The sequence below is a fragment of the Mustelus asterias genome, chromosome 9 (assembly GCF_964213995.1).
Source record: "Mustelus asterias chromosome 9, sMusAst1.hap1.1, whole genome shotgun sequence".
NCBI lineage: Eukaryota > Metazoa > Chordata > Chondrichthyes > Carcharhiniformes > Triakidae > Mustelus > Mustelus asterias.
Window position 1 is genome coordinate 27,849,815 of NC_135809.1, and position 27,659 is coordinate 27,877,473.

At 44.3% G+C, this 27,659-nt stretch overlaps 1 protein-coding gene across 1 annotated transcript in view; it reads right to left on the reverse strand.

The window, feature by feature from the left end:
* Positions 1-898: 898 nt before the first annotated feature.
* met (MET proto-oncogene, receptor tyrosine kinase) overlaps positions 899-27,659 on the reverse strand; it is a 127,956-nt gene continuing 101,195 nt past the window's right edge. Inside the window, exons 11-21 of the mRNA XM_078219876.1 lie at positions 25,388-25,606; positions 23,186-23,338; positions 18,005-18,158; positions 16,028-16,171; positions 13,864-14,094; positions 13,141-13,221; positions 12,794-12,975; positions 11,212-11,321; positions 5,950-6,115; positions 3,485-3,621; positions 899-2,010 (exon numbers count right to left, since the gene is read on the reverse strand). Coding sequence (XP_078076002.1) covers positions 1,800-2,010; positions 3,485-3,621; positions 5,950-6,115; positions 11,212-11,321; positions 12,794-12,975; positions 13,141-13,221; positions 13,864-14,094; positions 16,028-16,171; positions 18,005-18,158; positions 23,186-23,338; positions 25,388-25,606 — 1,788 coding nt within the window. The 3' untranslated portion in view covers positions 899-1,799. The remainder of the gene's footprint in view (positions 2,011-3,484; positions 3,622-5,949; positions 6,116-11,211; positions 11,322-12,793; positions 12,976-13,140; positions 13,222-13,863; positions 14,095-16,027; positions 16,172-18,004; positions 18,159-23,185; positions 23,339-25,387; positions 25,607-27,659) is intronic.

Sequence of the window (27,659 nt, forward strand, 5' to 3'; positions counted from 1 at the left end):
AGAAGTAAGAAAATGTAGACCATTGCATTTGTCCCTTGCCACAAACACTATAACGTTATTACCAAATCCATTCTCCGCCTTGGCCATAATCAGGCTCATACTGTTTGTAACCTTAACATTCCATCAATCTGCAAGCGAGCTTGCAGGCTCTTCATTGTAAAGACCACCTATTTCCACCTGTATTACATTGCCCGCCTCTGCCCCAAGCTTTAGCCACTGAAACCTCCATTCCTAACAATGTCACCAAAGCTCAACTATTACAATGCACACCTGCCCAACCTCCGATCCTTCTTCACCCTCCCTGAATTTCATCTCATTCAAAACTCTACTGTCCATTTTCCATCCCACGCCAAGTCCTACTCAACCGTCGCCTCTGTTCTCACTGAGCTACATTGACTTCTGGTCTCCCAACATCTCACAAATTTTCTGCTCCTCGGCCTCTGGCCTCTTGTGTGCTCGTCCCTCTCTTTGCCTGATCATTGATGGTCATGCCTTCTGCCAACAAGCCAGAGGGATAAGCTGAAGTTCAGGGAGCGTGAAGGATGGGAGGTCGGGCAGGTGTGCATTGTAATAGTTAACAGAGGTAGGAGAAAGTGTGCAATGGGATGGAATTCCCTCCCTAAACCTCCCCACCTCTCTATCATCCTGTCCTCCTTCAAGGCCCACCTCTGATCAAAATTGTGGTCATCTCTCCTAATATCTGCATTTTACGTCTTGGAATTCATTTTTTTCCCTTTACGTCTCTACAAAATACTTATATAAATGCAAAATGTTGTTATTAACTAAATTTTCTAAATTACATGAGGGATATTATATACCTGATATTAGATTTCTGTTTGAACAAAATTACATTTGACTACATTTAGTCACAGATGCATCTAACCTCTGAAAACATCATGGAAACATAAATTCGTAAATTTATTAAATGTTCATGTATCTGCTCATATTGAACACAAAGATAAAACTGCTCATAAGTCTGGACAACCTTTATTGTTTATTATTTACTTAAAAATAAAGACATACTCTTAAAAATGAAATGTACCGCAAAGTTTCTCAGTGATATGTACACTTTCAGTAACAAAGCCCCCACGTTAAGACAAACTTTTTGGGGTAATTTTAATCTTATCACGAGGTGGTAAGCTAAAAGTAGCCCTTTTTAAATGGATAATATTCTAGAGACTTGATTTTAATAATTTAATACCTACATCATTCTTTTCAGGTACAGTCAGTTACATCCACCACTGTGATCATTTCAACATATCACTATTACTGGATTCTATTCAAGACACTGCAATGCTAGTAATACTGGAAAAAAAAGTGTTATTTATAAACATAGCTATGCTGCAGATGATGTGGGAAAATAAGAAAAAATGTTAGTTCAGAAAAGAATTTTTATGTGCAATAATAAAATGGTTCAATTGTAATGTTGCTGTTGATGGTTCCTACTTAATTAAAAATAAACCTATTCTTAATAAAAAAATAGAACATTTCATTAATTTTAAGAGGACGGAAGTAATTCTGATTTTAAATCTGTCATAATGATTTTTTTCTTACAGTTAACAGCACAATGTTTTACAACAGTGACCACAAATGAGTTTCCCAAGGATGATAAACAGCTAAACAGTCTTCAAATGTGATTCATCTCATTCAATTTCTCTTTAAAGTAATTTAAGGTTCACACGTTTGACATTGTTGACACAAACAGCTCATTTTACATAGAGCTTGTATCTTGTAGCTGCCAGAACTGATTTCCTGCATCGTCTGCTGATAAAATATCCTTTACAAAAATCTGCCTCTGATCACACATGAGCATCTCTATCCAAATTATCTTGAGATGAATAAACAGGTGGATAGGGTACTCCGCAGCTTAGGTTCACATAAGTTGTATTTAACTGTATGTAGTGATCCCCAGCAAAAGTGGAAAGAATTGATGATATTTGTGAAACAACTTCAGAGAAAGTTGGTCGTGCTTCAAGTTTTGGGTGCCAACATTTTAGCATTACTTCATATCTGCAATGGAAGAATATTGAATAAGGTTTCTATCATGTAAATTATTAACAGCAAAATCAACATTCACATCCATTTGTTTCAGAAACGTAGACTTTGGCCAGAAAAAACAACTGATCTGAGGATTGGGAGCAGTTTAGTTTTCAACAAAGGAGGACCAAGCGATTGATTAAGAAGGGGAAAATAGAGTACGAGAGTAAGCTTGCGAGGAACTGACTAAAGGTTTCTATAGGCATGTGAAGAGAAAAAGATTGGTAAAGACAAATGCAGGTTCCTCACAATCAGAAACAGGGGAATTTATAATGGCGGACAAAGAAATGGCTAACCAACTATATACATATTTTGGTTCTGACTTCACAAAGGAGGACACAAATAACATACTAAAAATATTGGGGGACACAGGGTTTAATGAGAGGGAGGAACTGAAGGAGATCAGTATTAGTAGAGAAATAGTGTTGAGGATATTGATGAGATTGAAGGCCAATACATCCCCAGGACCTCATAATCTACCTCACTGAGTGCTTAACGAAGTGGCCCTAGAAACAATGGATGCATCGATGGTCATCTTCCAAGATTCTATAGACTCTGGAACAGTTCCTATAGATTGGAGCATAGCTAATGTAACTCCATGATTTAAAAAGGGGGGTCGAGAGGAAACAGGAAACTATAGACTGCTCAGCATGACGGCGCCAATGGGGAAAATTCTAGAGTGTATGATCCAAAGATTTTTTTAGCAGAGAACTTGGCATACTGTGGTAGAATCAGACAGTATCGGCATGGACTTATGAAAGGGAAATTATGCTTGACAAATCTACTGGAATTCTTCGAGGATGTCACTAATATATTTGATGAGGGTGAGCCAGTGGATGTGTTTATTGGACTTTGTCAAAAGATTTCTGAAAGTCCCACATAAGAGATTAATTTGTAAAATGAAAGTGCATGGGATTTGGTGTAGTGTATTAAAATGAATAGAAAACTGGTTGGCAGACAGGAAACAAAGAGTAGGAATAAACGGGTAACTTTCTGAATAGCAGAAAGTGACTAGTGGGATACCACAGGGATCGGTGCAAGGAGCCCAGCTTTTCATAATATATTTTAATGCTTTAGATGAGGGAACTAAATGTAATATCTCCAAATTTACAGATGACACAAAGCTGGGTGGGAGGGTGTGGATAAATGTGAGGTACAGATAGAGGGTAAACCTTTTAGGGCTGAGATGAGGAGAAATTTCTTCACCCAGAGAATTCGCTACCGCAGAAGGCAGTTGAGGCCAAAACATTGGAGGTCTTCAAGAAGGAATCAAATATAACTCTTGTGGCAAAGGGGAATCAAAGGATATGGGGGTGAAGGCGGGATCAGGCTATTGAGTTGGATGATCAGCCATGATCATAATGAATGGTGGAGCAGGCTTGAAGGGCTGAATGGCCTACTCCTGCTCCTAATTTCTATGTTAAGTTATACTGAACAATCTACTTACAGTGAATCAGGACAGTATTCCGGCTGCAGCAGCCTCCTCCCTTGTAGTAGGTACACAGTAACATCAAATGAGTCAACATCAGGATAAGGTGGCGCCCCTCGTGTCATCAATTCCCATAACAGTACTCCAAAAGACCACTGGTGGAAACACAAAATGCTTTTATTCTCATAACTAAAGAACCACTGCAAAAATTAAATGGCATAGATTTCTGGAATACATGGTTATTCTCCAAGAGTTCAAATGGTAATAGATGGGGACATGGGAGTGGGTGTGGGTGCCTTGCCTTTCTAATAAATCTATACCTATTACATCACACTGTATCTAACATGACAAAGCGAGTGTGTTACCAAACAAAATTCAGCACCGTTATCATATTTGATTTTGATTTGATTTATTATTATCACATGTATTAGCATAAGTGAAAAGTATTGTTTCTTGCGTGCTATACAGACAAAGCATACCGTTCATTGAGAAAGGAGAAGGTGCAGAATGTAGTGTTACAGTCATAGTTAGGGTGTAGAGAAAGATCAGCTTAATATAAGGTTGGTCCATTCAAAAGTCTGATGGTAGCAGGGAAGAAGCTGTTCTTGAGTCGGTTGGTATGTGACCTCAGACTTTTGTATCTTTTTCCTGATGGAAGAATGTGGAAGGGAGAATGTCCGGGGTCCGTGGGGTCCTTGAATATGCTGGCTGCTTTTTCGAGGCAGCTGGAAGTATAGACAGAGTCAATGGATGGAAGGCTGGTTAGCCATGATGTGGAGATGCCAGCGTTGGACTGGGCTAAGCTCAGTAAGAAGTCTCACAACACCAGGTTGAAGTCCAACAGGTTTATTTGGTAGCACAAACCACAAGCTTTCAGAGCGCTGCTCCTTCATCAGGTGAGTGGGAGTTCTGTTCACAAACTGTGAACAGAATTTATATGTGAGCAGCGCTCTGAAGCTTGTGGCTTGTGCTAACAAATAAATCTGTTGGACTTTAACCTGGTGATGTGAGACTTCTTACTATATGATTAGGACAGGTGTCCATAAACTTGGTTTCGAAGAGCATCTTAATGGAAGAGAGAAAGGTAAGAGGCAGAAAGAGGAGAATTCCAGAGTTAGCGCTGAGGCAGTTGAAGGCAGGGCCATCAATAATGGATAACTAAATCAGTGATATACAAGAGGCAGGAATTGGAGGAGTGCAGAGATCCTGTGAGGGTTGTAGGGCTGGAGGATGTTACAGAGATCCTGTGAGGGTTGTAGGGCTGGAGGATGTTACAGAGATCGTGATGGGCAAGGCCACGGAGGATTTGAAAACAAGGATATAAATTTTTAAAATCGAGGTGTTATTGGACCAGGAGCCAATGTAGAACAGCGAACACAGGAGTGATGGCAGAATATTATAATACCTTGCACAGGAGGCTGGCCGGCAGTTTAAATTGTAGCTATGGTAGCCACTTCCTTAAACTGAAGAGAATGCATATAATGCATATTTCAATTTGATATACAAGTGATCATTTTTATCATTAGTCGAGGAAAGCTGGTTTGCTTTTATGATATTCTGAGGAGAGCAGTAAAATCTGTAGTTACTATGGTTGTATTTAACAATTCTGGTATGGAGATGTCTTTGAAGATAAAGAACAGATTCTCCAATCTCGTCCTTGCCCGCCCTGCTGTAAGTGAGAATGGAGAATTTGGCGTTCCAATAAAAACTCCATTCACTTTCAGCATCACTGGAGAATTCCAGTCACGAATGAGGATGGAGATTTTTGGCAAAAATCTTATAGAGTCAACGGGCAGGATTTTCCGCACAACCTGCTGCCTGTTTTGTGGCAGCAGAGGCGGCCTGCCATTGGTTGATGGCTGGTCCCGCCATTGTCGACGAGGTTTCCTGTTGAATGCACTCTTTGCCTCTGGGAAACCCGTAGTGGGGGTGCACCGTTGGTGGAATGGGGAAGAAGCCCTTTGGCCCATCGTGTCTGTGCTGGCCATAAAGTACCTATCTATTCTAACCCCATTTTCCAGCATCTGGCCTGTAGCCTTGTATGCTATGGTGTTTCAAGCACTCATCTCAATACTTCTATAATGTTGTGAGGGTTCCTCCCTCTATCACCCACTCAGGCAGTGAGTTCCAGATTCCCACCATCCTCTGAGTGAAAAGGGGGTTTTCCTCAAATCCCCTATAAATCCTTAACTCAAATCCCGGTTATTGACCTCTCTACTAGGGGAAAATTTCCTTCCTATCTATTGTCCCTCATAATTTTGTTCACCTCAATCAGGTCACTCCTCACACATCAGCTTGGCTGTGTAGCTGTCACATGATTGAACATACACGGCAAGATTCAAAGTAGTTTTACGCCGATTAAAAGCCTACTTGAATCAATTCTTCTATTGAGCCACGACTTGCAGATATAAAAAGAATAAGCTTTACAGTAGATCTGCTTTAAATTATTGGTAATTTACAAGAAAAATGAAGCAATACGCTACCACATCAGACTTGGTTGTGAACTTCTGCGTCTGCAGGCTTTCCAGAGCCATCCACTTCACCGGCAACTTGGCACCATTTTTGTTATTAATGCTGTAATATTCCTTCTCATAGATGTCCCTTGCCAGCCCAAAATCAGCAACTTTGACAACATAGTTTTCATCCAACCTACAGCACAAACGACATCAGGTTTTATACAATAAGAGAACGGAGAAATATATTTCACTGACACTGGCATACAGGATTAATGCTTTCCTAAGCCTGCGAGGCCTTTTTACTGAAACGTTCCAAGGAAGCAATGATAACATTTACAGAATGTCCAGTCCGTGTACTCTGTCATGTTGTGGGAGGAAATAGATTTGTTCCATAAATAGCGAGCCCCTGATGCAGAGCGAAGACCAGGCATTTACTGGTGGGAGGAAGAGAAGCATGTGTGGGCCTAATCAGCTCCATCTATCCTCGTATGTGAATTAGCAGCCAACCATACAGGCACAGGCCTGGCAGAGAGTTGCTTGTCTGCCTTCTAGTTAGAGGTGAAGTACAGCGCAGAAATGGGAGGCTAGAAAATGGAATTTTTCACTGGTCATAACGAGAGCCGCAGTAGCATCCCTCAAGCAGACAGAGAATTAAAATTTAACTCCTGCTCTGAATAGCTGAATCAAAAATGTTAGCAGTGAAAAGCCTTACTTCTTAACAGCGAAAACACATGAATTGTGAATGCCGTCTGGAGACGAGTGAGGGGACACTGTTATTTGTGGTGGCAACAATGCTGCAAGGGAACATTTCATCCTATTCCTTGAGGGTAAAGTGTTAAAGAGCGAAAATCAATAATCTTTTCCCATGACGATGTTGGTTTGTGTATAGATTATGGGGGCGATCTTACCTTCTCATCCCACTGCTCGATAGAGGGGGAGAACCCGTAAGATCACGAGAGAGGCAAAAAATTGCGTTGGTACCAGATTTCTCATCTCTCGCGATCTTACCAGGGACTGGATTTCCGGTGAGATCAGCCTCGCACCCGGAAACAGCACGAGGCTGATCTCAATATTTAAATCCATGGTAATGTGGATTGAAATTTCATCAGTGAACCCAGGACGCAATCGCCTTAGCGGCCTGGCTGGTGAAGGTCCTTATCGGCGAGGGTCACGTATGATCCCCATCAGCTTTGATGGCCCATCAAAGCCATGTTGTGATGGCTTCCCTAAGGTGGGGCGGTGGGGAAGCTGCACACTCTGCAACTGGGATCGGCAGGAGTCTGGGGGGGGGGGGGGGAGGAGTGGGCACGGGGGGGGTGGGGAGGAGAGGAGTGGGCGGGGGGGGGGTGGTGGAAGCTGCGCAATCTGCAACCGGCTATCGACACGGGGTATGGTGGGGGCAGCAATTGGCCGGGGAGGGGAATTGTACCCTTTACTGTCAGCTGCTGGCTATCCCTCGAACCTAGGCCCTGCACCCTCCCCCTACTGACGGGAAACAGATTTGTGCACTATTTTCTGCACAGAGTGGCGTAAGATTGAATTTGTGGCCTTGTCACGAAAACCGATCTGATACTCTCCCATTTTCACGTGTGTTCGGGACTTAGAATTCTTTTGGTAAGATCGCCCCCTATGAAGGTGAAACAAACTCACCAGTTATAATTTGTGTGTTCAAACTTACGCGTCATGTTGTATTGAAGACCATCAAAGTTTATAGCAATCTGCTATTATTTTGGCATAGTTTAACCAACAACTAAATTTGCACAGTGACTTTAATGTAGGAAATATTGCAAGGCCCACAAGGGAGGGCAAATGGACACTAAACAATATTGGAAGAATGAGTGGAAATGACCATCGCAGCAAAGATAGGTTTTGAGGAAACTTCCAAAGGTGGGTAGAAATGTAATAAGACTTTAAGGGGAAGTTCCTGCAAGTAAGGAGAGAAATGGCTGAAGGTTCTTCCATCACTGATGGTGCTGTGAGGAACACAGAACTGGAGGAAACTGCAGAAGATTGACACAGAAAGGAGACACCTGTAAGTAACAGCAAGAATTTTACACTAAATGCATAGTGCAAGATGGAGCAGATTGGAGACAGTGAGGCAGGGGCAAGGTGGACGATGCAGAGGTAGAACTAAGCATTCTATGGTGGAGAAATTGTGCTGTGTTTATTAGGGCCAAAAACATCCAGTACAAAGTCAAATTTAGCAGCGTGACATCAGAGCAAAGTATTGCAATGTTTGCAAAGGGATATAGATAGTTTAAGTGAGTGGGCAAGGGTCTGGCAGATGGAGGGCAATGTTGGTAAATGTGAGGTCATCCATTTTGGTAGGAATAACAGCAAAATAGACTATTGTTTAAATGGTTAAAAAAATTGCAGCATGCTGCTGGATGTCCTGGATGTGCATGAATCGCAAAAAGTTGGTTTGTAGGTGCAGCAAGCAATTAAGAAGGGAAATGGAATTTTGTCCTTCATTGCTAGAGGGATGGAGTTTAAAAACAGAAAGGTATATTGCAGCTGGTGAGGCCACACCTGGAGTACTGCGTACAGTGTTGGTCACCTTACTTGAGAAAGGATATACTGGCACTGGAGGAGTGCAGAGGAGATTCACTAGGTTGACTTCAGAGTTGAGAGGGTTGGCTTATGAGGAGAGACTGAGTAGACTGGGACTATTGTGGTGAACCATTGTTGGTTCCCACCAGGTAGTGCTGAGCCATGGTCACGGACCAGCGGTCCATGGCGTTCATGTTCAACAACACGTTACGGGGTAAGATCAAGAATGATAAAATTTTGAGGTGGAGAATCGAACTCTCCACCTACAATTATGATATCATGTACCGTCCAGGGAAGCTCAACGAGCCCTCGGACACCCTGTCGTGTGGAACATGCGCTAGTGTGCAGGAGAATCGATTACAGGCTCTCCACAATGACCTCTGCCATCCGGGGGTCATTCGGCTCTTCCACTTCATAAAGGCCCGGAATCTACCCTACTCGGTGGAGGATGTCAGGTCCATAACCAGAAGCTGCCGGGTATGCGTGGAATGCAAACGGCACTTCTACCGACCTGACAGGGCACACCTCATTAAGGCCACTCGTCCCTTCGAAAGACTAAGTGTGGACTTTAAGGGCCCCCTTCCCTCGACAGATCGGAACGTGTACTTCCTCAATGTGATTGATGAGTACTCACGATTCCCTTTTGTCATTCCCTGTTTTGATATGACCGCTGCCACGGTTATCAAGGCATTTCGTGATCTTTTCACCCTGTTCGGTTACCCCTGTTATATCCACAGCGATAGGGGCTCGTCGTTCATGAGCGACGACTTGAGGCAATACCTGCTCTCATATGGGATTGCCTCTAGTAGAACCATGAGCTACAACCCAAGGGGTAATGGACAGGTTGAACGAGAGAATGCTACAGTCTGGAAGGCTGTCTTACTGGCGTTGAGGTCTAAAGGTCTTCCAGTCTCCCGTTGGCAAGAGGTACTCCCAGATGCGCTCCACTCCATACGCTCACTCCTGTGTACGGCAACCAACGCTACTCCTCATGAGAGAATGTTTTCATTCCCTAGGAAGTCTTCCTCTGGGACCTCATTACCGTCTTGGTTGACGTACTCAGGACCTGTCCTCCTGCGGCGGCATGTTAGGACCCGCAAGTCCGACCCTTTGGTTGAACAGGTCCATCTCCTCCACGCCAACCCTCAGTATGCCTACGTGGCATATCCTGACGGGCGAGAGGACACGGTCTCGATTCGAGATCTGGCACCAGCAGGGGGCTTGGAAACCCCTGTCGCTCCCACACCCCCTGTTAGGGACCCCCCAACCATTATTTCCCCTCCTGACACGGCGCGGGCAGTATCGGGACCACCACTTAACCCTCTTACTCCCGTGTACAGCTTGCCTGAGTCCAGGAGATGGTCGCCACTTCAAGGCGTGCCCGAGTTCAGCGGATTGTCACCACCTCGTGGTCTACCGGCCCGTGAGGAACTGGAGGAGTCGCTGGACACCGCCTTGGAGAGAACGTCACCGCGATTGCCTGAACCGGTGTCATCGCCGGTGTTGAGGAGGTCACAGCGACGGTGCGGTCCTCCAGACCGTTTGAACTTATAGACAGATGAACAATTGTTCTGTGTTTTGTACCCCGCCGGCCTTTGTTTTCAAAGGAGGGGTGAATGTGGTGAGCCATTGTTGGTTCCCGCCAGGTAGTGCTGAGCCATGGTCTGGCCAGTACTATGAGTCTGTAGATATGTTACTGTTGGGGTTAGGGTTGGGCTGTTCTACCTGTTAATATAGTCCTATGGTACACCCCAGTTGGCTCCGCGTCCTGGGAGAGGTATAAAGGTCACTGCTCTGCCTGGTGACTCTTTAGTCTGGGATTGTATATAGTAGCTCTGTTATTGTTGGCAATAAAAGCCTTTATTTCCCGAGTACATCCTGCCTCCCGTGTGATTTATCGCGCATCAATTATACTCATTGGAATTTAGAAGAATGAAGGGGGATCTTGTAGAAACATATAAAATTATGAACAGAATAGATAAGATAGAATCAGGGAGGATGTTTTCAATGGCGAGTGAAACCAGAACTAGGGGGCATAGCCTCAAAATAAGGGGGAGCAAATTTAGGACTGAGTTGAGGAGGAATTTCTTCATCCAAAGGGTTGTGAATCTGTGGAATTCCCTGCCCAGTGAAGAAGTTGAGGCTACCTCGTTGAATGTTTTTAAGGCAAAGATAGCTAGATTCTTGAACAGTAAAGGAATTAAGGATTATTGTGAGCTGACTGGTAAGTGGAACTGAGTCCACAAAAAGATCAGCCATTATCTTATTGAATGGCAGAGCAGGGGCCAAATAGCCTACTCCTGCTCCCATTTCTTATGTTCTTATTCTATGACAGTAGATTGCGCCACACCATAGTGTTCTGTGCGATTGATAGATAGCCTTGTTAATTGAATTTTAATTGTGTTTAGTTGAATGCAGATGGTGGGCATTAATTCACTTCAATACTTGTTGAAGAGACGCCTCTTGAAACTGTGGGGTAGAGTTACGAGATGTGTGTTTGTAATGTTTAACTCTGTAAATAAATGTCAGAGAGTAAAGACTAGGTCCAATACTTTCATTCACCAATTGGCTCTCTGAGTTACAACACCAACAAATGAAGGCATCATTTAAGTATGACAAACATGTTAAGTATCTGCGTTATCGTAGCAACAATGTAGTACAAAGTTCAGGGTGGAACTTAAGTGCTCTACAAAGCAAAATGCACTCTACATTTCTGTTAATTTCGACTTTCATACTCACATGCAGTTTCTTGCTGCAAGATCTCGGTGAACAAACTTTTTGCTTGCAAGGTATTCCATTCCTTTTGCAACATGAAGCCCAAAGCTAATCAGATCCTTTACTGTTGGATTCTGTGAGAAACATGCACTAATCAGAGGCTTTTAAAGATACTCTTACTGAAATCATTAACTATAGCCTGATGAGCCGGATATAAAATGTTCTGCAATGGAAAATTTTCATTAAGCTTTCAAAATGTTGGCTTGGCTCAGTTGGTAGCATTCTCACCTGAGTGAGATGAGTTAAGAAAGCTTAAGGCCAACTCTACTCATGACTTGAGTACACAATCTCATAGATTCCCTACAGTGCAGTAGAAGGCCATTTGGTTCAGTGAATCGGCACCGACAATAATCCCACCCAGGCCCTATCCCCATAACCCCACGTATTTATCCTGCTAATCCCCTACCATTAAGGGGTGATTTAACATGGCCAATCAACCTAACCCACACATCTTTGGAGTGTGGGAGGACACCACAGCACCCAGAGGAAACCCCACGCAGACATGGGTAGAACGTGCAAACTCCACACAGTCACCCGAGGTCAGAATCAAACCTGGGTCCCTGGCGCTGTGGGGCAGCAGTGCTAACCACTGTGCCACCGTGTCACCAACTGGCATTGGAACCCAATATATACAATGTCTAAGATGAGACCTAACACAGTACCAGTATTGCGATAAATGACATCTTTTGGATTTCTCTCAAAAGCAGATGAACTGTTTGTGGGATCATGCTCTGCAATTTGGCTGCCACATTTCACTACAAGATAAGGGTAATTCAGCTTCAGGCAGAATCCAAGGGCAGCAAGATGCTTTGGGATGTCTTGCTAATGGCCTGGATTTACAGACTATGGCGAATGAATGGAACTTGCTATTGACCTCAAACAAAAGCTGCCCACAAAAAATCTTGCAAACTTTCTGGCATGGATTTCCCCTTCCCAAAATTAATTTGAATTTGGCGCTAAGTCCTGAGGATCTCAGGCATCGCGCAACAATGATGTCATTATGCAGGGGAAAAAGCCAAACACGTTAAAGAATTCTCACAAACAGCAAACGAGTAAGTAAAGTGCACTGATTATCCTTTACTTTTGATATATGTTTCAGGGAGTGAAATAAAGATTGGTTCATATATATTAGAAGCTAAAATATACTAAATAAAAATGATTAAAAACAACATTTAAATAAAAATCATAATAGAACAATAGGACGCATTAAAAATGAGATTTTCTGTGTGAAGAGCAGCTGTAATGTAGCCTGGTACGCTGCTTAAAAACCAGTTTCACCTTGTTACCCAAGTGTACCTTTCTCAGGGGGTTTTAACGGTGGTAATACAGTGTAGTACAGTGCAGCAATTTCTAAAGATTTGCCACTGTAGGGACTTCAACCCTGTGGAGGAGCAAAGGATCACTGACAGCAATTTTTACATTCCCGCACGTCTTGTTGTAATAGATGTGGTGCATTCCAGACAAATTAGGTCTAAAGTGATAAACCTGCCTCAAGTATTTTGTTCAAACTCTCTCCATAGCATTACGAAGCTCTGATTTTACTTACATGACTTTCATCTCTGATAAAGTTCCGTAGGTCTCCATGTTTCATATATGGCAGGACTACCAGTGGGGATCCTTGGTTCCGAAGACAGATTCCCAGCAGAGAGAGAACGTTGGTGTGTTCGAAATCTTTCATTATTAATCCTTCCTTCAGGAATTGGGTTACTTGTTCTAAGCAAGTGATTCCTGTGCAAGTGGATATGACATAATTAGCACTTCACTTGGTGTATTTGTGCACCTTCACTTTGCTGAGCTTACACAAAGTTTTCAATATCTGATTCAAGGCCTATCTTCAGTCACGCATTGAATCATATTATAAATCCTATTAAAACGAATGTTTTGTTTACTTACTATTCAGACATTTCACTGCACAATGTATATTCGCCCCATCTTGGGTTAAGAGAGTTCCATGGAATACGCACCCAAAATGACCTATTAAATTTTGAGACATTAAACAAAGAAAAGTACAGACCTTAAACAAAAAGACAACTGGCTCATTGTGGAAATACATGCAGAAGAAAGAACAATCTGAACAGCAGCCGCAGTTAGATGCAACGACGCATTTACTTCCTGTTTGAACCTTAAATTATTATGGAAATGATTTTTGCCCCGTCTTATTTTCTTTGGCCCTTCTCTTGTTAATGGTCACCGGTACTTAGAACAGAGCAAGCTGGAGTCCTGCTCCATCACATTTCCAACATTGGATAATGAACCCTCAAATTTCAGTCTTAGTATTCTGTGTAACGCTGTTTCAAGCATTTCCAAGTATCAATGACCATTAACAAGACAAGGATCAATGATTCTATAGTATTAGGCTGTGTTGATGGCTCAACAGATTAAAGCAACACTTATTTAGTCACGTGACAAAAATCCAAGGTCTGATTTCTAGATTATGCTAAATTAATAGGCCTCAACTAGCATGGAGTAAACTCATTATTAAGTGATGTGGTTGTTATTTAAGCATTCAAGGAAACAACAGTCTTAAGACAAGCCTAAAGATACATTAAATTATTCCAAGATGGTCGGCTTCCTTCGCATCCTGGATTTTATGGCAGAAAATGTTTGGAAACTTGCCTCTTCCAATCACTTCTGTGGTGTGTGTTGTGAGATGGTCAGTACTGATAACCATGTGCTGGACTTCTTTCAGTAGTTCAGAGTCCAAGCTGCAGAAGCTGATATTCACGTCATTCTGAAGCAATGGCACAGTTGAGTCCGAGTCTCCATTTGATAATATACAAGTAAGATCTGAATGTGAAAATTGGGCTTGTCTGTGTGAGGAAACCTGTGCCAAATTCTGAAATGGATCTATTAATAAAAAAAATATATACTTTCAACTGAAAAGGTCTTTTACATTTAATGAATATTTCAGAATAAAAAGAAACATTGATTTCTGATGACACACTCTGCTGTTTTTCCTCTCAAGTTCAAGGAGTACTCCATTTGCTCATCATTCCTGTAACAATGGACAGTATAGAATAAGAGCCCAGCTTCTGTCGCCGGTAGAAATGAAAGATAGCTGAACACATTTCAGAAACGTGTAGCTCTGAACTGCTGTTAATGTTGTATGCCAACCCTTTTCAACATTATGTTTTGTGATGACAATTACGAGTATACATTACTCACTTAAGGTATTTTAGTTGTCCCTTCAAAAACCAAATCCTGAAAAATCAGAAACTCTAAAGACATAGAATCGTAGAATAGCACAGCACAGAAGAAGGCCACTCAGCCCATTCAGTCTGCAGTAGCTCTTTCAATGAACATTCCAGTTGGTTCCACTCCCTGGCTCTTACCCCATATTTATCCAATTCCCTTTTGAAGGCTACAAATGTATCTCTGTCCACCACTTTACATTAACAGTAACCACATGGTTGAAAGGCGTATAAAGGAAGAAATGATAGGTGCTTGTCAGAAAGGTACTGCAATAATCTACATATAGACTGGAAAGAATCAGTGGGCAAAGGTTGCCTAGGTGAGGAGTTGATTGTATGTTTTTGGGTACTTTCTTAGAACAGCATGTTGTGAAACCAAACAGAGAGCAGGCCGCATTAGACCTGGTATTGTGCAATGTGATAGAATTAATTAATGACCTCATAGTGAAAGTTCCCCTAAGTAGCGGCATTCATAATTTGACTGAATTTTATATTCAGTTTGAGGGAGTGAGGAGTGGGTCCAAGGCTAGTTTTTTAAACTTAAATTAGGGCATTTTTGAGGGCTTGAAAGCAGAGCTAGCTAAAGTAAACCAGCAAATTAGATTAACAAGAGATTTAGTGGCAGACATTTGAAGGGATATTGCAGAATACAAAGATTAGATACATTCCAACAAGAAAGAAAAAATCTCGGGGGAGGGGGTGGGTGGGCATCATCCATGATTAACTCAAATATCAAATGTAAATAGAAAGCATTTAATTACGCGAGGATGGATGGCGGATCAGAAGACTGGACACAGCAAATAATGACTAAAGGCTGTAAAGAGGGAAAAAGTAGAGTACAAGAGAAAGACAGCTAGAAATATAAAGATGGATAGTAAGGGTTTCTATTGCTATTTTAAAAAGAAAAATGTTAACAAAGTGAGCAGTGGTCCTATATAAAATGAGTCAGGAAAATTAATGGAAAATGAGATGGCAGATTAATTGAATAGATATTTTGTATCAGTCTTCAATATAGAGGATATGAGTAACTTCCCAGAAATAGCTGTACCTCAGTAAGGGAGGGAGGAACTCAATAAAATTACAATCACCAAGGATGTGATACTGAGCAAATTGTTGGATCTGTGGGCTGATAAGTCCTTGGGTTCTGATGAATTTTATCCTAGGTTCTCAAAGGGAGTGGCTCATGAAACAGTTGATGCATTGGCTTTAATTTTCCAAAATTCATTCAATTCAGGGAAAGTTCCATTAGATTAGCAAATAGTGAACATAACTCCTTTATTCAAAAAGGGGGACAGAAAGCAAGAAAGTACAAGCCAGCTAGCTTAACATCTGTCATATGAAAAACATTGGAAGTATTATTAAAGACATTATAGCAGGGCAGTTACAAAAAAATCAAGGTAATTTGCTGTATAGTCAATATTCAAATTCACAAAGTGTAGAATGCCCATTTGGGTGAGGTATTGGCGAACAACTGGCAGCAGTGGAATCACCACCACAGCACAATTTATTAGCTTCAGGAGGGAAAATTGCACAAGTATGTGATTTCAAAATTGAAATGATAGATCACTTAATAATGAAACCATTCATACCTTCTTGAAGAGTCGTTCGATAGTCAGAGGAGTCATGAGAGATCATTTCCGCAGTGATACTGTTTCGTGCTCTTGTATTAACCAGCCTATCCAGGTGCAAAGTATGTGTTCTCCCATCATTTCGCACTTCATCTGTGTTTAGATCTTTTGATAAAGCAAGGCAAGTTTACAGCGTACAACACGAGAATGCTGCAACTTGAATTAACACCAAAATTCAGAAGAACATTGGCCAGATTTTGCCAACATAATAAAGGCACAATTGAACACAGAAATCCAGAAGTTGCAGCCAATGATTCCCTACTCCTCCACAGGGAACGCTGTTGCAGCCCCTACAGACATCAATCTTTTGGAAATCATGGAATTGATGAGAACTTTCCCTTTCACACTGTAATGTCATTGTTAAAACTACATGAAAACTTATTTTTACTCTTTCACAGGATGTCGGCATCACTGGCTAGGCCAGCATTAGTTGCTCATCCCTAACTGCCCCCGATAAAGCGGTGGTGTGCTGCCTTCTTGAAATGCTGGAGTTCATTTGGTGTAAGCACACCCACAGTGTTGATGGATATTTCAGGGCTTTGACCGTGCGACAGTGAAGGAACAGTGATATAGTTCCAAGTCAGGATGGTGTGCGGCTTGGAGGGGAACTTGCTGGTGGTAGTGATCCCATGCATCTGCTGCCCTTATCCTTCTGGGTGCTAAGTGTTGTGGGTTTGGAAGGTGCTGTTGAAGTAGAATTGTTTAGTTGCTGTATTGCACCTTGTAAGTGGCATACACTACTGCCATTGTGTGTTGGTGGTGGAGGGAGTGAATGTTTAAGTTGGTGGATCTGGCACCAATCAGTTGAGCTGCTTCGCCCTGGGTGGTGTTGAGCTTCATGAGTGTTGCTGGAGCTGCACTCATCCACTTAAGTGGAGAATATTCCATCACACTCCTGACTGGTACCTTGTGGACGGTGGACAGGCTTTAGGGAATCAGGTGATTTACTCGCTACATAATTCCCAGCCTCTGACATGCTCCTGTAGTCATAGTATTTAAGTGGAAGATCCAGTTCAGTTTCAGATCAATGGTAACCCCCAAGGGATTCAGCGATGGAAAAACCATTGAATGTCAAGGGGAGATGGTTGGATTCTCTCTTGTTAGAGACGGTCACTGTTTGGCACTTGTGTGGCACGAATGTCAATTGCCACTTATCAGCCCAAGCCTGAATGTTGTCCAGGTCTTGCTACACATGGACATGCACTGCTTCATATTCTGAGGAGTTGCAAATGATTATGCCTTGTTAATGTGGCTAAATTGATTTTTAACAATGTCCCATGTCATAACTACTGTTGAACAAGCACTCTTGCCCTTGAAAACTAAGTTTATAATTGTGTAATTTGAAATTATCTCTCATGATAATTGATGTTGTAGCATGCTGGGGGTTCGGCACCCACCAACTGAAGAATCAATGGGGACACATCCCCACCAACTCTAGCAGCCCCAGTGCCTTATTATATTCTAACGAATGTTGATTGGCATAAGGTGGGACTTCCACCCTCACTTAGGAGGAAGTCCTGCCTTGGAGAACTGCCAGCCAATCTGATTGCTTCCAGGCACTGTGCTGTAGTGGCTGGAAGAAGCCCAGAGCTAAGGCCTGGGACCTGGACGACGGATAAATGTCCACGGACCCTGAGCAGGGATGGTAGGGAAAGCCTGGGGGGGTTGGGGGTCTTGGGGAATAGTCTTGGGGGGGGGGGGGGGGGAGTTTTGAGAGAAGCCCAGAGTTCACTGGGCATTATGTGTAGGGCAACCCAGTCAGAAGAGGGCTTCTGATGGAGATCCACCCTTTTCCACTTTCCGCCCGAGATCCAACATTTTTCCCCCATAGGTTTCTTTGAGGTCAGGAAAAAAGGCAGCAAAATCCAGGCCATTGTAATTTGTAGAATTATTCACTAAAACGCATAGTTTATAAATGGTTTATCAAATGTGTTATACCTTTTATCTGTTTCTTTCTGCATCTCCAAACCAATACTCCAAGTAGCAAAAGAGCCAGCAATATTACTCCAATTACGCCAAAGAGGCCAGTAAGATTCTTATTTTCAAGGATGATTACTTTGCCCAGGTGAATTGATGAATTGACTTTTCTCCACTGAAAGGAAACAATTATATTAACAAAGAAATTAGACACTAGAATGTTGTGGAAAATATATAACCAATGCTTTTCTTGTTGATTTAATACCAAATTGCCTGAAATACAGATGGAAGACTCTGTATCCAACATCCCAAAGTCCGGAATGACCCAAAATCTGGATCCTGCCCTGGAAGCTGCAATCAGGCATTGCTGTCCATCATATCCAGGTTGCAGCAGCTGCTCCTCTGCTCTTTAGGTCCATGATTAATGGCGGAAGCTGATCTGGTTTGTCCCTCATTCCTTCCTTTTCCTGCCCCAGCAGCTCAAAGGAGAAATCAGCCTAGCGTCAAATTATCCTATTCCGCCCTCCAACCCCCTCCACCCAAAATCTGGAAAAACCCATATCTGGTACACGTTCGATCCTGAGCTTCCCAGATATTGGGGGCGATTCTCCCATCCTGCTGCGCTGCTTTTTTAGCGCAGTAGGCCGGGAAACTTGAGCGGAGGCCATTTCCAGGGCTTCCCACTGGGTGCCACAGCCTCCGCGCGTCTCCCAGAGCCGGATTTCCAGCACTGTCAGCTCCACTTCAGAAATCGGTGTGAAGCTGAATAAATTATGCTAATCGCGATTAGCATCCAAGTAGCGGGTCTGGGACTGAAATCTCCGGGTCTGCTAGCATCTCCACCACCTCCCCCCCCCTCCACCCTCCACCAGGAGTGGTTCACTCCAGTGGGGTTTACAATAGTTCCCCACAAGTGGGGAGCTGGCGGTCCGACCCCGCTGGAGTGAAGGGGGTTGCAATCACAGGGGCCCACGGCCGATCGGGAGCTCAGGCATGTTTGGGGGGGCCAGTGATCGGGTCGCGGGGGGGGGGGAGGGGGGGGGGGAGGGACGTGAGAGGGCCAATGATGTGGGGGTTGCGGGGCTGGCCAGCAATAGGGAGGCCGGCAGACAGGGGCCACTGCGCATGTGGCGATGTCGGCACTGAAAGATCAGCGCATGCGCAGTGGGCCACTTAACGTTATGCTGCCAGCCTCTCCAGCGGGAATAGGCCCCGTCCACTGGTTTCCGGACTGAATCACGCTAGGGCACTCTGCAGTGCACAGAATGTGAGAGATTCATTTCAAAACTCCTGCTGAAAAAAGCAACGGGATTTACTCCAGATTTTACGTGAATTCAACACCTTTTTGGGAGAATCCCAACGATGGTGTCCGGTATCTGTACTTAATTTCAGATTCGGCTGGATTTTACATTTTTCAGTGAGGTGAGGGAGGTGGAATGGAAACTAACTCACTTTTTATAGTCATTATTAGATTTTTATTCAATTCAAGTTTTACCGTCTGCCAGGGTAGGATTTGAACCTGGGCCCCCGGAGTTGGGGTTCCTGGATTACCAGTCCAGTGACAATACCACTACACCACTTCCTCCTCTGTAACCGTCCAGTCGGGAGGAGACTAATTAGAGGTGAGGGGGGGGTGGCAGAGGGGTGAGTCTGCACCCAGTTGGGACAGTAGGCAGGGACCTCACGTGACAGGGGGTTATGTCGCAAACAAGAAGTCAGTCACAGATACATGTTAAAAGGTTATTAAAGGCTTACAACAGCTCAGAGACGAGTTAAACACAACATGTAGATGCCGCCACACCTTCAGCAGCAGAATCGGTTGGTACTTTCAGCCCCGGTGCTGGTGGCCGGTCTTTCTTTCCACCCTTGTGTGGCCTTGTCAAAGCTGCTGTGAAACATTCCCAAACTTCTTCAGGGCTGAACGCCCGAAAAATGCAGTGGGCAGTGAAAAGGTTCAGAGGATTGGGCTCAATAGCTTGTCAATCAGTGATTGCAAAATGGCGGGTTGGTTTCCACGGCAGCTTGCCTTCTGTAATTTTGGAGACTGATGTGATGACATTATATCGGTGACCAGCGTCATACATTTGCGGAGGGGGTGGGGTGGGCGGAGTGGGTGGCGGCCTGCACTGTTTGTGCATATAAAATCTAGCCCATAGTATTTCAAGAAAAGCAGTTCTGTAACAGCATCTACCTCAGGTTAATTCCCTCTTTTATATTCTCTCATCTTTTTACTTGTCCTGGAGGTAGTTAAGCATGAATGGGGTGATAAAATCCCAAAGCCACCACCAGTAGTTCCCAAATAATTGATCCAATTGGGGCGATTCTACCTGCTCAGTCACTGCCATACAAATGCACACTACTACGGAATATAATCCTTGTTCATTCCACACTTGTTCCTGTCTAGCAGAAATCACGGGACAGTTGTGATTTTGTTTGAATTAACACTGTATTTAATGGAAAACCAAATGGAAAGATATCAATGGTTAGTATGTGTTGAGACCTTCACTCATTACCTTCAGATTTCAAAGGGGTTGACAGCAGACTCACAAAGGCCCAGAAAATTAGCAATCTTTCTTTCATATAAAGCCAGCAGGACAACCATCGATGCTCAGATTATTAATTAACCATTCGTCTCTGATGAGGAAGGAAAGATCTATGCAGAGGAGTTGAACTCAGAAGTGAGATGGGTAGCTAGGGAAATATTAGCCCCCACCCGTCCACCCCAGCTCCCCTACTGTGTTGGGAGAGATTGGCATCTAATATTCAGATAGAAGTTACATGGCATTCAATGCTGTATGAAGCACAATTCTCGATCAAAAATACATGCAGTGGGGGGGGCGGGGCACAAAAATACAATGGGCAGAATTTTACGAGAATGATTCTAGGTGTCCAGTTGGAGTGAAATGGGGAGTGTTCCTGATCCATTTTTTGGGTGAGTTTTTACGCCCAGTTTTATGCACTTCATGGAAGAGTATCATAGAATCCCTAAAGTACAGAAGAAGGCCACTTGGCCCATTGAGTCTGTACCGGCCACAATCCCACCCAAGTCCTATTCCTGTGACCTCTCACATTTACCTGCTAATCCCCCTGACACGAGGGTTAGTTTAGCATGGTCAATCAACCTAACCCACACGTCTTTGGACTGTGGGAGGAAATCGAAGCACCTGGAGGAAACCCACACATTCAAGGGGAGAACATGCAAACTTCATACAGTGACCCAAGCCAGGAATTGAACCGGGACCCTTGGCACTAGGAGGCAGCAGTGCTAACTTAGTCATTGGAAAAATGGTGCAGTATGTTTCTTGCTGCTGCAGGCAGTGGGCTGGGCTTAATTCACCAGCCAGCCTGTAGAGGGACCTAATGTGCATGTGCAAACCTCTGATTCTGCGCATGCTCAATAGCAACTGCAGGGGTCTGACAGACAGAGAGCGAGTTGTCAGGCCCCTGCTGCTGGAGCCAGCCTGAACCAACCCCGTCCCCGCAATCACAGGGGCCCACGGCCGATCGCGAGCCCCACAATGCATGGGTATCTAGCCCCCGCCGCTCCCCCCACCGCCCAGACCAATCAGGCCCCTCCCCCAATCCGATCCCGTTACAGAGTGGCAGCGGGCTCCTCTCCCCCGCAATCGGGCTGCCCCTTCATGCCCCGTCCCATAGGCCCCGCCCCCATAGGCTCAGTAGGCAGTGACAAGGTACGTGCTGGGCATTGCCCAGGTGCCAGGCTGGCATTGGCCAAGGGCCACCCCCCTTGCTCTCGGCCTCCCCGGGACGGGACGGGGGGGGGGGGGCGCATTAATGGCTTCCTGTTCCACCGGCGAGGCCAACAGAACTGTTCCCCATTCGTGGGAGCAGGTGTTTTCCTCACCAGAGAGAACACCTCCCGGCGAGGCCATAAAAGCAAGTGAGCCCGGACGATTGAGCACTGGGGTCGCTAAACACATGTTAAGTGTGATTTAAATATATTAAATAAATTATTCAGCCTCTCGACCATTCCCGGCGAGAGGCTGACCTCGCCGGAAATCCGGCTCTCATAAAATCATGAGAGCTGAGAAATTGGGCATGATTCTGATTTCTTGGCTCTTGCGCGACTTCACCGGCTCGCTCCGCCCATCAATGGATGGGGTGCGCCGGTAAAATTCCACCCAATAGATTGGAGTTCTGAACTACAGTTAAAATTTGAATTATGTCTCAGAGAGTTGGTGCAGACTTGATGGGCCGAATGGCCTCCTTCTGCACTGTAAGGATTCTATGGTTCTATTCTATTCTGGGAGCATTCGAGACTTTGGATACTGTCCGCAACAGGAGATGGAGGGCTAGACATATCATGGAAGTTCTTACACTCAGAGCTTGAGGAATAAAGGGAAACACTGACAGTAGTGGAAGAAGCTGGGGCTCTGCAGTCAGGATGGGGGGGTTTAGAGGCTATGACAAATCACCTGAAATCTAAAGGATTTTGAAAGGTTATCGCATGAATTAATCATAGAATCCCTACAGTGCGGAAGGAGACCATTCGGCCCATTGGGTCTGCACCGACCACAATCTCATCCAGCCCCTATCCCCGTAACCCCATGTATTGACCCTGCTAGTCCCCCTGACACTAAGCAGCAAGTTAGCATGGCCAATCCACCCTAATCCGCACATCTTTGGACTGTGGGAGGATATGGAGCACCCGGAGGGAACCCACGCAGACACAAGGAGAACGTGCAAACTGCGCACAGGCAGTGACCCAAGGCAGGAATCGAACCCAGGTCCCTGACACCGTGAAGTAGCAGAGCTAACCACTGTGCCACCCAAACCATAATTCTGACACCAGGTAAGAAACAGGGGGTGCCACTGATTTGTATCTCTAAATATTTCCAGGCGAATATTGACTTCAACAAGCTTCCATCCAGATGAAATACAGACAGCGCAAGAGAGTCAGTTTTTCATTCAGACTTCAATTAAGGATTTAGGGGGAAAAAAACACATTCAAAAGTCACTTTATCAGGCTAAAGTTTCTTCCAGTGCACACTTGTAATTCTGATGAGACTATCAGTTCCTGCTTGTGAACTCTTGTGACTCTCATCAGTTTCTTTTATCAGTTTCTATCCATCACAGTCAAGCATCCAGATCAAGATTATCTAGAGTGCATCTTCAGTCATATAATCACCATGTGGCCACATATAATGTAATCATACAAAATGTGAGCATAAAATGTCTTACCTCTACATCCAATTCACTTCTTGAATGTAAAAGATCCTGGGGTATGATACAAATCAAGGTATGTGGCTTTGTATAGACGTTCTCACAACTTTGGTTTCCAACTGTTAGGATTTTACCATCAACAGCTTCAGGCTTAACCTGTGCCCCTTCAAACTTAAAAACAAAGCACTGATGAAGTTATTTGCAAGTATCATTACAAATAGCATCCTTAATTACTGTTAATTCATCAAAACAAACTCTTCAAAAAGGCAAGTGTCTCTTTACTATAAAATAAAACCATCTTTTTGGCAAAACAGACTACGTTATAATGGCACGGTCGGAGATGTGATGATTGCTGGTTTCTGGAGCTGATGGACAATTAGAAAGTTTGAGCATTGCTTAGTAGAAGCCTATACGTTCATGCTTTATGATTAACTGGAAATGAACAAAGACCTGGGCCAGAACTTTGCCCTCCCCCCTCACCCCCAGTGGGTCTGAGGTGGGTTGAGGTGGGGGCAATGTGTAATTGCTTGGATGGGATTCATAGAATCATAGAAACCCTACAGTGCAGAAGGAGGCCATTCGGCCCATCGAGTCTGCACCGACCACAATCCCACCCAGGCCCTACCCCCACATATTTACCCGCTAATCCCTCTAACCTACACATCCCAGGACTCTAAGGGGCAATTTTTAACCTGGCCAATCAACCTAACCCGCACATCTTTGGACTGTGGGAGGAAACCGGAGCACCCGGAGGAAACCCACGCAGACACGAGGAGAATGTGCAAACTCCACACAGACAGTGACCCGAGCCGGGAATCGAACCCGGGACCCTGGAGCTGTGAAGCAGCAGTGCTAACCACTGTGCGACCGTGCCGCCCCTCCAGGTTCCCGCCTATTGCAACCTGGTAATGGATTTTACACTGGGGTGGACAGGGCATCGAAAGGGAAACCTGCCCTTTCCCCAGTCAAAGCCCTTAAGTGGACATTTAGGGCGGGATTTTCCGGCCACGCTCGCCCCAAGACTGAAAAATCCTGCCCAAGGTCAACAGACCTTTGAATGGTCTGTGTCCCACCTGCTACGCTTCCCGTGGTGGGTGAGATGGGAACAGTCCGCCTTTAATGTCCAGTCAAGGGCCTTTTCCCGTTTAGCCTTAATTTTCTTGGCTGATGTGTGGATGACAATTCAGGTGGTGGGGGAAGGCTAGATAAAAACATAATTTGATCTCGAAAAGCGGGAGATGGGCTCCATAAGTAGGCCCCTTGTGACTAGGGGCATCCCCCCCTTAAGGCTGAGTGATCCCGGGCCCTCGCCTCTCATCCCACCTGACGTATCCCCTAAGATCCCGATCGCCCACCACCCCTCATGACAAAGCAGACGTTTCTTACTCTCCTATCCCTGCGACCACTGCCACTTAGCTGTCCTCCATGTCCCAGGATTTCATTCCAGTTCTTCCAGTGGCCACTGCAGTGCTCTGCCTTGAGGAACTGGAGACCTTCCAGCCTATCAGATTGGCTGGCAGCTCTCCAAGGCGGAGCTTCCTCCTTGAGATGGAAGTCCTGTCTAATGCCAATCAATTCTCGTTAGAGAGTAATATGGCCGAGCACCCAACATCCTAAAAATTCAGGCCCTAGTCACAGCACTCCTGCTTCCCGAGATTGAATTATATTTTTATCTAGCCTTCCCCCCAACCACCTGAATTGTCATCCACACATTGGCCTAGAAAATTAAGGCTAAGCAGGATAAGGCCCTTGACTGGACATTAAAGGCGGAATGTTCCCATCCCGCTTGCCATGGTAAGTGTAGCGGGCGGAACACGGACCATGCAAAAGTCTGTTGACCTCAGGCAGGATTTTCCAGTCTTGGGGCGATCGTGGCTGGAAAATCCCGCCCTAAATGTCCACTTAAGGGCTTTGATTGGGGAAAGGGCAGGTTTTCCTTCCGATGCCCTGCCCACCCCAATGTAAAATCACTACCAGGTGCTATCACATGGTCAACATATTTTCTGTTCTATATTGCCACTGGCTGGCAATTGTATTTGTGCATAGTTTAAAAAAATATCTTGTGTTATAAAATCAAATAGCTGAATTTCTCAACCGACAAACCGTTTGGAAGTAATAAGCCAACTAGGTATGGAAATTAAATTACACAGAACTATCTCATTAGATTTAACTCTTAATTACATTCTTACAGGAACATGTGCTGAGATTCCAGTCACTTACTTTAATCTCGAGAGCATTACTGCCACCCTTTTTGATTTCCTTGGGGACTTTAAATGTCTGAAGCAAAGGATCTTCTGTATAGCCAAAATCAAAGGATCCCACAGTGACATTATCAAAGATAAAGGAAGCTTTGCCTTTTGCAGGTAGTGTCAGTTTAAAGGGATCCAGAGTGGGAGTTTGACAGTGGATCACCTCCAAGTCATCCACATGTCTACATGTCTATTAGAGAAGAAAACAAACAGGTATTACCTTTTCATGAATCAATATTTTAGTGTATACATTTAACTTTGTGAATTAAAACTGCATATACACACTCAGAAAAGAGGACATATGTCATAGAAGAATCAAAGAATCCCTACAGTGCAGAAGAAGGCCATTTGGCCCATCAGGTCTGCACCGACTCTCCAACAGAGCATCCCACCCTATCCCCGTAATCCCACATATGTACCCTGCCAATCCCCCTCACCTACACATCTTGGAACACTAAGGGACAATTTAGCAAGGTCAATCCACCTAACCTGCACATTTTGGAGTGTGGGAGGAAACCGGAGCACTCGGAGGAAACATAGGCAGACTCGGGAAGAATGTGCAAACTCCACACAGTTACCCAAGGTCGGAATTAAACCCTGGCGCTGTGAGGCAGCTGTGCTAACCACTGTGCCACCTATATATATTTATGCAGTTTCAAACACAAAAACAGCTTTAGCTACATTACATAGATCTGGTGACAATTCTAATCCTCACCAGGAAATATGAATAATTCTACCGTCATCAACACTTGTGCAAAGTAATTCCATGGATATACATTATTGTGCATTATGTCAAAGAATATATTTTTCTTTGGTGTTTTTTGTAAAATTGTTTGTTAAGTTACACAGCTTTGAGGTGGAAATGTAATTAAAACACCTGCCTCCTACTGGAAGACATACTTGAAGATGATTTGTTCCTTTAGACTTTTCTTTGGCATAGAGACAATTTGAAAAACTTACAAGAGATGCATGCGTCAGAAATATAATAAGGCACCCACCATTGAAAACGTCAGGAAATTCAAGGCTTGCAGGGCCACCCTTTTATTTAAAATATTTTCAGAATCATAGAATTCAAAAATCGCGTTCATTCAGTTCATACACTGATTGCTGAGACAAACACGAATATCATTGTGATAGCGCTAATTCAATGTTAGGAGAATCTTTATTTAGGCTATGTAGAGTGAATATTGTAATGAAGAATAATTTGAACAAAGAAAATGCTTGATGTTTTCCCCCCTTTCTCCTCTTCCTCACTTTATGTTTGCTTTGCTGCTTCTTATTAATGAAATCTATTTTTACAATTCTAATATTTGTCCATCTATACGTTTAAAAATCTTGCATTCAAAGCCTCAGGTTTAGCTAACATCTATTGCAACTTTCAAAGCAGTGAAATCTCTTCAGTGTGAAAGTCAGAAATTAACAAATATTTGCTCCATAGCGGACCCCTGCGGCCTGAGAACTGCTGAATGGAGGAGGTACAGTAGAGACCGCATCTGAATCAAAAGCAAGGATTGTGCTTCAACCAGGCAGTGAAGGAGACGTCCCAGGGGCATGATAGCAGTTCTAGATTGTGCAGAGCACAGCAAACAATGTAAAAGGAAAACTACCTGGAGATTACAGTGGGGCTCTACCAGATTGGTCCAGGCAACAGAATCTCATCTCAATGGCCTACTCGATGCTCGCTTGGGTCGACTGTGGCAGGATATGTACCCTTCCTTGGCTGCAATGCGATGGCATCTCACTGGCAGCCAAGTTTGTCCCATCTCTGAGGGTACGTGTGGGGCTGGAACAGCTGTGGCAGCTGGGAGTGTTGAAATGGCCTAGCTGCTCTGAGAAATCCTGTAGAATATGCAGACCAGTCAAATGTTGATGGAATGAAAGCCATCTTTGTTGATGAAGGTCGCTGGCTGGTCCATAGGAAACGTGGTGGTCACGTGCGTGCAATCGATCAAACCTGCACCTAGGGGAATCCAGTAATGGCCTTGAAGCTGAGGAACTCTCTTCCTCACGGCCCGGGTTAGTTTGGAAGCACAAATAGTTCCCAGCCCTCTAGGCATTGGTCACCTCCTTGATGCAGCAGTGGCTGGCAAAGCCCCCACATGTTCCCAGTCAATCCCCAAAAATATCCAGATGTGTTGAAGCCAAGAGCCATGGTGATCTTCATGGCCTTGGCATTGGGTGCCCTCCAAAACACCACTGGCTACAGCTCATGCTTCAGCACGGCAGCTAGATTGACAACGGCC